The sequence below is a fragment of the Panthera tigris genome, chromosome B3 (genome assembly GCF_018350195.1).
Source record: "Panthera tigris isolate Pti1 chromosome B3, P.tigris_Pti1_mat1.1, whole genome shotgun sequence".
Taxonomy (NCBI): Eukaryota; Metazoa; Chordata; class Mammalia; order Carnivora; family Felidae; genus Panthera; species Panthera tigris.
Window position 1 is genome coordinate 40176137 of NC_056665.1, and position 12018 is coordinate 40188154.

Below are 12018 nucleotides of genomic sequence, written 5' to 3' on the forward strand. Positions count from 1 at the left end.
GGAGGAAATGCAACTTGGTTGCTAACCCTGTTCTAGCTAGAAGCTTATCTGGCCCACCCTCATGTGGCCAGATCCCCCAGTCCTGGCCCCCATCCCAACCCCAAGGACCTAAAGTGCCCATCTCTGCCTGCTGTGCTTCACCAGTGAGGTCATGAAGACTTTGCAGTGGGGACCCCCCTCAACCCAAGCCCCCACACTTACATGATCAGCTATGTTGGTGTGGCCTCCTGCATGGATGAGAGCCCGGGCCACATCCTCAGAGCCACCAAGGGCTGCGTAGTGGAGGCAGCTTTGCTTTTTCTAGAGGGAAACAGGCATCAGTGCAATGTCCTGAAAGCCCCTCACAGTGGGGCTTTGGGATCCATTATTCCATTTATGTCTCACAACCCCGGGACTATTACCCCATTAAACCCTGAAGCTGGAGAAATCAATGCCTTGCCTAGGCCTGGTGACTGGTAAGAGGAGCTCACTGTGGTCTGAGCTTTTCCGTGCCTCCTTTCACAAACTTGAGAATGTACATCAAAGAGGGGAACAAATAAGATTTGCCAGTACAGAGTAAACCCCACCTGGTGCACACCTGCTGGAGTGGGTCTCAACGTGCCCAGGCAGGAGCCTGGCAGAGCCAGTGCGAGGGCTTCACCTTGATGGGCTTTCTAAGTGCTCTTCTTCAATCAGAGCACACCCCTGGCCAAACGACGAGCTCACGTGAAATACCCCTCCACTCCTCCAGGCAGACCCTTCTAGGTAGCCAACTGTTGCAGACTGCCCAGACTGTTCCCCAGGACTTTCACTTTCAAAACCAGGCCAGTACGGGGCAAAGTGGGACGAGCTGGTCGTCCTCCCAAAGTCCTATCTGAGCTGAGTGCACAAGGGTGAGTGGGAACCAGTCCACCTCCCAATGGGAAATGTAATCGCTTTGGGTCAGCCCCCTTCTCAGAGAGCCTGAAAGGGGTGGGAGTGTCCAAATAGAATGTGCCTTCTGCCAGAAACCTCAAGCCAAGGCTGGAGCACGAGGCCCAGTGCAATGGGCAGCTCCAGCCCTGCCAATGACCGCCAGCTGGACACCACCTCCCCAGTCTCTCAACTCCTATGCTGCTACTGCTGGGGAGATAGCCTTGACATTTCATTTCTTTTGCCCCCTCTCAGTACTGAGCACTGTGCTGGGCACAGAGAAAGGGCTGCTGACCAAAGAGCAATGTCGGGCCGATGGAAGGACATAGTTGGGTGCCCTGGGGCAGGTGCTTTCCCCCTCTGGGTGGGCCGTGGTGTCATCCCGACACCCTGGGGCAGAGGGTGCTACCTGCTAGGGAAGTTCTGCAAATTAAGTGTTTTGTGACTTTTAAGCATTATTCACATTCAGGGGACTTTAACACTGATATCATTATTAAATTTACATTTGCCATTTTTCTATTTATTTTCTATATGTCTCCTGTCTTTTTTGCTCTTCTGTTTCTCCTTGACTGCCTTCTTCTGTGTTAAACATTTTTAGCATATTTTAATTCCTCTGCTTTTTAACTATTTTTGCTATTATTTTTATTTATTAGTATTATCGCCTTCTGATTGAAATTTAGAACAAATAGAGAATTCCAGATCCTGAAGCCATTCAATCAGCCAAGAAAGATTATTGGTCATTGATCTAAAAACAAAAAGCAAAAACAAAACAAAACAAAAACACCAACTTCCTACCTAAAGAAAGGCTACAACCTCCCTTTCCAGGGCACAGAGGAGAATTTCCAACAGCTGACTTAAGGAATACAGTAGTGAGAGAGAGGAGGCCTCTCCCAGGCTCCAGCTCTGAGGGCTGGTGTGGCCCCTTCACAGACAGGGCAAACTTTCCAGGCCATGAGCTCTGGAGTCAGGGGAATGGGCTTTTCAGACTCAGCTTTGCTTCTTACCAGCTTGTGACCTGCAAAGGCACTGAATCTCTCTACAGCTTCAGTTTCTTCATAGGTAAAACAGGGGAAATTTTTCTGAAGTAATAGTTATAAAGGGGACTCATGAACTACCAAATACCCAGCAATAAGAAGACACCAACAGGTGTTGAGCTCCTAATACATCCCAGACACCATGAGGGGTATTTACTCCCCAAAAGCAATGTAAAAAAAGTAACTACATAGCATCTCCATTTTGGGAAATGAGGCTCAGAGAATTTAAGTAACTTGCCCACTGTCACAGTGCTCAGTAGTGGAGAAGCCAAGACCACACCCTGGGCCTGCCCTCAGGGCCTCTATTCCCACACAATTAGGGTTAGGGCGAGCTCAGTAGCCAAGGGAAGACATTAGTCCTGGGGAGGCCTGACTACCTGGGTGAGGGCGTTCACGCTGCTCCCAGCCTCAAGGAGCAGCTGCACACAGTCAGGGTGGCTGCCTTCAACCGCTGCATGTAGGGCAGTCAGACCTTCCTGAAATACACAGGGAGAAGTATGAGGATGGCAGGGAGGCTGAGGCCAGACCCTGAGATGAGAAGGCCCCCCTGGCACCATGGCTCCAGGGCTATTGAAGCTCTCCACCACCATGCTACTCAGGACAATAACCTGGGTTATTTGTGGTTCCCTGAGCCCCATACCTGATTTTCTCACCTTGAGGAGCATGTGATATATGCACTCCCGCCCCCACACCCCTGCTCATGTTCTCACCCTCCAAGCTGCCTCACCCCCTGCCCTCTGTCTATTCCCTTTTACTACAGAAAGTCTCTAGCAGGGGAAAATCAGGCTACACCACAGGCTGGGGTTCCCTGAAAGCAGAGAGTGAGCAAGCATCACGCATCTCTGCATCTTCTGGGTGGTGACTCACCACATTCTGCTCCTCCAGGTCCAGCCTGATGTCCACGAGTCGCTGCAACACAGTCAGGTGGCCGCGGCTAGCAGCCAGGTGAAGGGCTGTGTTCCCCTCCTGCAGGCAGAAGGGCTCCTGAGGGACCAGTAGAATCATAGACCCTTGAAGGCCCCAGGGACCTGCTGGAACCACCCTCATTTTATAGATATGGAAGCTGAGTTCCAAAGAGGGGAAGTGACTTATCTAGGGTCACAGAGCAAGTGTATAACAAACTGCAGCCCTGAACACTGGGCCAGTATCTCCTGCCCCTGAGAAGTGTGCCTCAAACTACAACCAGGGGCACTTACAAGGGCCAGGTCCTGGTTTTTCCTATTACATGTCAAGGCAGGTACATTACTTGGGGGGAAAAAAAAACAAAAAACCTTTCCACGCTCCTCTCTAAAGCCAGTCCCTCCTAGATCCATCCCCTCCCCTGCTCAAGGCCAAGGCTCTCCTCTGCGCTCAGGCTGTGCCCAGGCAGCCAGCCACATGGCCTAGTTCAAGATGGTAGCTTCTCACCGAATAGTGTGGCCACACTGACCACACTATTTAAAACCGCAACTTCCACCCCGTGTCCTCCTGATCCCCTGATCCTGCTCTGCTCTTCTTTCCCTCTTCCCCCATAGCACTGATAACCTAACACACTCTATAATTTGCTTATATACTTTGCTTATTGTTTATTGTCTGACTCTTCCTGCTAGGACATAAATGCCTCAAGGGCAGGGATTTCTGTCTACTTTGTTCTTCAATGTTTGGGGCCTGGGGCATGTGCCAGACATTCAATAAAATAGTTGTTCAATGAGTAAATACTATGATGGAGAGACTGGCATGTGTCTCCTGGAACTTGAGAGCCACAGGGCTGGTAGTTGTCTCACACTTGAGAAGTCTAAAGGTGACAGCAACAGAGCCAAGAGAGGTGGTGCCACTGGGTGGGGCAAAGGCTCCCCAACTTCTTTGTATCACAATTGGCTCCTGTCAAGGGTAGTCAGGTGGGGTTGTCCTTTTTTTTACATTTTTTAAAAAACGTTTATTTATTTTTGAGAGAAAGAGAGCAAGTGAAGGGGGGGAATAGGGGAGGGACAGAGAGACAGAAAGAGAGAGACACAGAATCCGAAGCAGGCTCCAGGCCGTCAGCACAGAGCCCAACGTGGGTCTTGAACCCACAAACTGTGAGATCATGATCTGAGCCAGACTCAGACGCTTAACCAACTGAGCCACCCATGTGCCCCTGGTGGGGTTGTCCTTAAAAGGATCTTTCTGTGGAGGGCAAGTGGATGGTAAAGGGGCCCAAGCAAAAAGGAGAAGAGCTGAAAGGGACCAGCCAGAGAAGAAGTATGTCCCTAAGGAAGAACCACAGATGGAAGACCAGAGCAGTGGCCCCTGAGGGAACCCACAAAGGCATGAGAAGAGCTAATCCAGCTTTAGCCATTCATCATACCCACAAGGGCTCTGGGACATATCTAGCTCTACCAGTCATGGGGGCTTCTAGCTCAAGGTCTTTTCCTCAGCCCTGGTCTACCTCAGCACCTTCCTGAGGAAGGAATCAAGATATTCACATCAGGCACAGAACTCTTTTTGAAAAAACTTTTTTAAAATTTTATTTATTTTTGAGAGAGAGAGTGACAGATTGTGAGCCAAGAGGGGCAGAGAGAGAGGGACACAGAATCCGAAGTAGGCTCCAGGATCTGAGGTATCAGCACAGAGCCCAACAGGGGGCTCAAACTCACAAACCATGAGATCATGACCTAAGCTGAAGTCAACGCTTAACCAACAGAGACACCCCGGTGCCCCAAGGCACGGAACTCTTAAGGGCCCAATGAGGGTGTGAACATATTCCAATGCCAAAGGGGTACTTTAAACAGATACAGACATACCTCCCCTCAAGGTAAGTCCATACATACATAAAACAACTATAACTACCTTCTGGGCTGCAAGATGAAACATTTAAATTTCTTCTATGATCATTACCATTTTGTGTTAATAAATAAAAGTTAAGTTTAAAACATCCTCTCAACAACAATGAAATATCCCCTGGACAGCTTTGTTCACTCCTTTCTCACCTTCTCTGCAGATGTGCACACAGCTGCCTGGCTGCTGCAAGCAAGGACCAGGCTGTGGGAAGGTGGCCACGCTGTGAAGCCTGTGTTCAAAGAGACACAAAGGAAGCGGTGAGCCGTGGGGGGCCAACACACGCCCCAGGTAGCAGGACTATGGAGACAGGGGCAGAGTTTTGTCCTCCTTCTGGGTTATAAATATCCACATCATGCTCTTTGAGGGTGCAGGTGGCACAGACCCCCTAACAGAGCACTCAGCTCTCTATCTGAGCAGGGCTGGGGTGCTCAGAGGCAGGGGAGCTAGGCAGAAGGAGGCCATGGCCTTGGGCCCAGTGCCTGCCGTCTTCTCTCCTCCTGTGAGGATGCCCAGCCTGTCCACCTCTGGGAGGCCTTGTCAGTAACTCCTCCTTGTTCCCAGTGGAACTAATCACTCTCTCAGGCTCTCAAAGCTTCCTTATCATCACAAGGCCTGTGGTGTGCCCTGTGTTGCTGCTGGAGGAGGGGGGGGGAGGGCGGGGTTCTCAGAGGTCTACCTTAGCAGGCCGTGGGGTCCTAGCAGGAGTCAGACATTCAGTGGCCCAGAGCCTAGAGAAGCTTACTATGCCTCCTCCCTCAAAGAAATTCAAAATAAAAACACTTTTCACCTGAAAATACAAAACATAACAGGGGCATGCAATTTTAAAATCTTCTTTCTAGAATTTCTGATTGCAAGATTCTGGGTAAGCTCATCAAAGCTGGGCTTTGCTTGGTTTCCGGTTTTGGTGCTCCAGCCTTCCTGGCACCCTGAGTACAATCATGTTTTTGCCTCCTGGGTAGATGGGTCCTGGCAGGCGCAGTCCTTTACTCCTCTCTGTACTCCCAGTTCCTGGCCCACAGCCTAGTCCAGAGCGTGACCTGCTCAGCCCATGTTTCCAGAATGAAGGAAATCAGCCTGATCTGATTCTCAGGACCAAAAGGATGAGTGTGGACAGCTGGATTCAGTGCAGACCCCAAGGGCTTAGTGCCTCGTGAGGCAGTTTGAAGAGAGGCAGCAGCCCAGGGCTGGACATTAGGTTACTAATTCCAAACCCAGATGAACCTCTGTCTTTGCTGTGTGACCTTGGCTAAAGCATCCCCCTCTCTGGACCTTAGTTTCCACATCTATAAAATGAGAATGTTGAATTGGCCCTTAATGAAGAACACTTCCAGTTCTAAGACCCTGTGGTGAATTTATCTATGAGCTCTCTGTCACTAACTTATAAACAGAACTCCTTTATGCTGGCCAAGCACATTAATCAGAAGATTAATAATGAAGTCGGTCCCAGGGTGCCTAGGTGGCTCAGTCAGTTAAGCTTTCGACTCTGGGTTTCAGCTCAGGTCATGATCTCACAATTTATGTGTTCAAGTCCCACTCCTAAGCCTAACAGCATGAAGCTTGCTTAGGATTCTCTCTCTCTCCCTCTCTCTCTGCCCCTCCCCTGCTTGTGCTCTATTTCTCTCTCAAAATAAATAAACTTAAAAAAAATTTTTTTAATAAAAAAATAATGAAGTCTGTCCCTTTGTTGGAAGCATTGTTTAGGATTTGCTGCAACATACTTGCCTAATGATTCACAATGGCCCCTGATAGGAGTCATTTGCAGGGTCACCTCTTCAATCCCCAGCCCTCCCCTCTTCTCAGATTGGTGAAATCCTGCTAATAAACTCTCCACCCTGAACGAATCACTCCCTCTTCTGGCTCTCATTCTATTTTTGCCATAACCATAGTAGATGACTAAATCACAAAGAAAGTAAATAACCAGCAGGTATGGGGCCACCACCACCCCCTAACTCTTCCCCTCACCCCCAACAATAGACATCCTCAGGGGCATCACAGTGCTGCTCAAAACCACTCCAGGCAGCACCACCAGCCAAAAGATGTGCCATCCTGGCTCCCCACTCTGATCACAGGTTTCCACTAGGGCTGTGGCATCAGGTTCCTTGAGTGAAAAACTATGTCTTAGGGGGACGCCTGGGTGGCTCAGTTGGTTAAGCGTCTGACTTCAGCTCAGGTCATGATCTCATGGTTCGTGGGTTCGAGCCCCGTGTCAGGCTCTGTGCTGACAGTGTGAAGCCTGGAGCCTGCTTCTGATTCTGTGTCTCCCTCTCTCTCTGCCCCTCCCCTGCTCGCTCGCTCTCTCTCTCAAAAATAAATATAAAAAAATTAAGAAAAAAAAAAAACAACTATGACTCTTGGATATCTGTGCTTCTCACCAGCAGCACAGGGAGGACCCATAGCATGTGCTCAAGAAATGGCTGCCGGGTGAACATCAGACACTCTCTGATCCTTAAGCTGCCTGCCCCTCCAGCACACTGGAGTCAGAAGTAGGTGCAGGTAAGAGACGCCTAGGTGGCTCAGTCAGTTAAGCATCTAACTCTTGATTTCAGCTCAGGTCATGATCTCATGGCTCATGGGTTCAAGCCCCGTGTCAACAGTGCGGGGCCTGCTTGGGATTGTCTCTCTCCCTCTCTCTCTGCCCCTCCCCAGCTTGCATGCATTCGCATGCGTGATCTCTTGCGCTCTCTCTCAAAATAAATAAATAAGCTTTTAAAAGAAAAAGAAGAAGAAGAAGACGAAGAAGAAGAAGGCAGCACAGGTAAGCCGCCAGTGCCACACTGGTCACCTCCCTCCCCTGGGACCCAGTTACAGTACCTTGTCTTTCACACTGTGCTCGCAGCCAGAGCCCACAAGGAAGTCCAGAGCGTCTAGCTGCCCATGCTCAGCAGCCCTGTGAAACGCTGTCCTTCCCAGCTGACGGGGGAGGGGAAGAAAGTGGCCCTTCTGCACCCTGCAGTGGGCACGCCCACCCTGCCCACCTAGCCAACTACTTTGGGCTTGCGGAGGGCCTCTCCTGACCCAGAAGCTCTCCCCTCCCCTTACCCTACATGCTTTCCCTGGAAAGCTCAGACTGAACTCTCCAACAAGATCCCACTGGGTGGGGTTCCTCCCCCACTGAAATCCTTCTGTGGCTCCCTGCCGCATACTGAATAAAGGACAGATTTCTGAGTCTTGAAGTCAGTGGAGATTTCCATGCGGGGCTCCCAACAAGCCCCCTGGCTCTCACTCCCCAAATCACAAACCATCCAAACTCACACACAAAGGGCCCTTTTCTACCTCTAAAGCTTTAGCAATGCTCTCCTCTCTATTTATAAAACCTCCCCGCTTTCCAATCTTACCAACAAAACCCAGTTCATTAACCCAGTTCATTCACCAAATGCCACCTCTTCCAGGAAGCAGAAAGCAGTGGCTCCTGTCTCTAACCTACCTAGTTAGTCCTTATCAGTCCTTCCCTCTCTGAGGGAACTGATCATGTTCCTCCTTTATCTGACTCATTTGTGCCCTAATGCCCCTTCTAGGCCCACAGTTCCCTGAGGGAGGGTCCAGTCTGCTCATAGCTCAAAGGATGCACTTAAGGAATGGGCAGGAGTGGCCCCAGGAGCCCCAAGCCCAATGGGAAGGACAAACAGCCTTGAGGCCACTCTTACCTTGTCAGCTTGGTCCAGGGGCACATCCTCCAGGTCTTCCATTATGAATGCGAGCACTGGCACGTGGCCTTTTTGGGCTGCACAGTGTAGTAAGGTCAGGCCGTCCTGGAAACAAGCTCAGGGTGGTCCCTACAGTCTACCAAGGAGGACCCTTCTCACCCACTGGCTGTCTCCCAAACGGTGAATGTTTGCAACCTAGAACACAGCTTTACCATGGAAACAACACAGTATATAAATGGGGAAAACCACAAGTGCCCACTCAGCCTCACAGAGCCTGGTAGGAATTGGAACGCCAGAGTTCAAATCCCAGCTCCAGCATTTATCAGCAATGCAGTCTGGTCTTGACCAAGTTATCTGTACCTCTATAAGCCTCCATTTTCTTATAGGTCAAATCAGGATAATAACCCCTGACTACCTCAGTGGGTGGCTGAGGGGGTTGGACAGCATCCTCTACAGCAAGTTTTGTTATACGCTGAAAAATAATTCGGGATGTAAGGTGAGGTTGTATAGCACTAATAGTCCTCAGAATGCTACCCACCACAGGACATTGTTAAAAGGTTCTAGCATCTGCTTACCTTGACACGGCCCCAAAAGAAGAAGGAGGTGACTAAGCACCCAGTGTCTATCTCTAGGTGGTAACCTCCTAACCTTCTGGGGAGGAGTGAGAGCTGATGGGGTCTGCAAGGACTAGGAGGTGTTAAAAAGGAGAAAACAGACCCAAAATGGAGTCACCTGTGCTAAGGCCCACCCATCACCAAATTGAGACTTTAATACCTAACCTAATTGCAGCTTCAGCCTCTCCCAGATAAGTCATCTTAGCCAGTCAGTCTGGATCTTCCTGGTCAATAATAGGGAGGAAATCCACCTGACAGGGGCACCTGAGTGGCTTAGTTGGTTAAGGGTCTAATGGTTCATGAGTTGGAGCCCTGCACTGGGCTCTGCACTGACAGTGCAGAGCCTGCCTGGGATTTTCTCTCTCTCTCTCTCTCTCTCTCTCTCTCTCTCTCTCTCTCTCTCTCTCTCTCTCTCTCCCTCTCTCTTTGTCACTCCCCCATTCTCCAAATAAATAAACTTAAAAAAAACAAACAACCACCTGATAGACCACCCCCACTGTCCCCTGAAGGAAGGTGATCTTGCCTAAAACAATCCAGTCTTTGCTGGAATAACTTCTTTGCCCCACTTCCTTTTGCCTATAAAAGTCTTTCATTTTATACAGCTCCCTGGAGCTCCTTTCTATTTGCTAGATGGGATGCTGCCCAATTCATGAATCATTGAATAAAGCCAATTAGATCTTTAAATTTACTCACTTGAATTTTGTTCTTTAACAGACAGAAGTGGCCAGGGTGGGAAAAGGGGTGGGCAGAAAGATGGTCTCTTGGCTCCAGAAGCAATATTTTAGTGAGGGAGGTTTGCAAATCCTGTTTATAGCCCAGAGCTTCTACCAAGGCATTGCATTATAGCTAGATTGTTTAGAGCACTGTTTTTCAAATGGATTGCAACCATCGATAGATCATAAAAATCAACAGAATGATGTTGTACATCTTGACAGTAATTTGGATTACGCTGAAGTAAAATTTGTCAAATCCCAGTGAATATAAACTTAAGACTTGTATATTTCATTTTAAGCAAAGAAATTGAATTCTAGTGAATGTTATGCATACGGAGTATTTAGAGGGAAGTATAGTGATGTCTAAAATTTATCTTGAAACACTTCCAAAATTTATAAAGAACTCTAAAAACTCATCGATGAGATATTAACCCAATTAAAAAGTCATTTGGACACAAAGAAGATATATAGGTGGCAAAGAAGCATATGAAAAGATATCTAACATCATTAGTCATTATTGAAATGTAAATTAAAACCACAAAGCATTTCTGACAATAGAGTTTGGGAAGGGAAAAATGCTAACACTCCAATGGAGAAACCTGGGCGACACCACTTAACCACGTGATCAAGCCTGAAATTATGGTTTATAATAAGAAATATATATTTGGGCTTGGTCCTGTTTCTGGCACATAGGTCCTAAAACCTTTGGAATTTTCCAAGTGTACAGAGCGGTTAAGACGTCTATTGTTAACGTTAATTTGGTGACAAGGGAAGCCCCAAGGTAACTGAAGACGTGGTGGGGGGAGGGGGATGGGGGACTGGTTGCCTGGGGAACCAACTAGACCAGAGGGTTGGAACTTTCAGCCCCACCCCCTGACCTCCAGGGAGGGGAGAGAGGCTGGAGGTTGAGTCAATCACCAATGGTCAAGAATTTAATCTATCCTGTCTATGAAACGAAGCCGCCATAAAAACGGGAAAGGACCGGGTTTGGAGAACTTCCAGGTTGGTGAACTCAAGAACGCATCCACGTGCTGGGTCCCATGCTCCACAAGGACAGAAATTCCTTTGTTCAGGACCTCACGCTATGTATCTCTTCATCTGGCTATTGATTTGTATCCTTTAATATCCTTTGTAATATATTTATGATCTAGTGAGTAAACTAGTTTCCTGAGTTCTGTGAGCTACTCTAGCAAATTAATCAAAACTAAGGAGGGGGTGGTAGGAACCTCTGATTTATAGCTAATCGGTCAGAAGCCCAGGTAACAGCCTGGACTTGGGATTGGCTTCTGAAATGGGGGTGGTCTTGGAGGTCTAAACCCTTAACCAGTGGAATCTGACACTATCTTTAGGCAGATAGTATTGGAATTGAGTTAAATTTGTGGGAAACCCAGTCAGTGTCCATGGAGAATTGACTTAATTGCTTGGTGATGTGGAAAAAAGCACACACATTGGAGTTGGTATCAGAACTGGATCAAGGTAACATCACCAGTGACAGGCCATGTTGGTACTGATAAAGTTAATTCTTATATTGAGACCTACAAAATGAAGGCTGCCCCAGTGACCTGGCCCAGGTCACAAATCTAAATCTACCTCAGCCTGCACTTACAGGAAACCTAACGTAGAACAATGACAATCTAACATACACTGAGCTGTACTAGCTCCCCTGACCCTAGAAAACAGGACCCACTAGCCTTACAAAGAAATCCCCCTAGCAGCCAATCCTGCCGTTTCTGTGTTGCTGCTTTGGGGGCTCTATAAAATTTGCTCTTACCCAAAATCTCTCCAGAAGAGTGTTCAATTGTTGTGAAGGGCTGTACTCCCCCAACCCAGGGACTGTTTTCTTTCGAATAAAGGACATCAAACTTGCTACAAAGCTGCCTTTTGGGGGCACCTGGCTGGCTCAGTTGATCTTTAGGTTGGGAGTTCGAGTCCCACACTACCAAGGCCTTGCATTGGACACTCAGGAGTGCCTGGGTGGCTCAAGATGGCAGAGAGTTTATTTAAATAAATTATTTTTGTTTTGTCACTGGACAGTATCATATTTCTCCTGACAGGAGGCAATGAAGGACACTTAACCTCTGTGGTTTTCTACTCCAAATTCCATGACCCCATTCTAATCATGAGAAAAACATCAGACAAACCCAAATTAAAGGACATTGTGCACAATACCTGACCAGCGCTATTCAAAAGTGTCAAGGTCGTGAAAAACAAGGAAAGACTGAGAAGTTGTCATAAAATTGGAGGAGAGTAAGGAGACAAGATGATTAAATACTTTGTAGGACATTAACAGAAAAACTGCTGAAATGTTAATACAACCTATAGT

General features: G+C 48.1%; 1 protein-coding gene across 1 annotated transcript in view; it reads right to left on the bottom strand.

Annotated features, from left to right (window-relative positions):
* ANKDD1A (ankyrin repeat and death domain containing 1A) overlaps positions 1-12018 on the bottom strand; it is a 36408-nt gene that overhangs the window by 13960 nt on the left and 10430 nt on the right. The window contains exons 6-10 of the mRNA XM_042988630.1: positions 8369-8473; positions 7536-7634; positions 2793-2891; positions 2303-2401; positions 202-300 (exon numbers count right to left, since the gene is read on the bottom strand). Of these exons, the coding sequence (XP_042844564.1) occupies positions 202-300; positions 2303-2401; positions 2793-2891; positions 7536-7634; positions 8369-8473 (501 nt within the window). The remainder of the gene's footprint in view (positions 1-201; positions 301-2302; positions 2402-2792; positions 2892-7535; positions 7635-8368; positions 8474-12018) is intronic.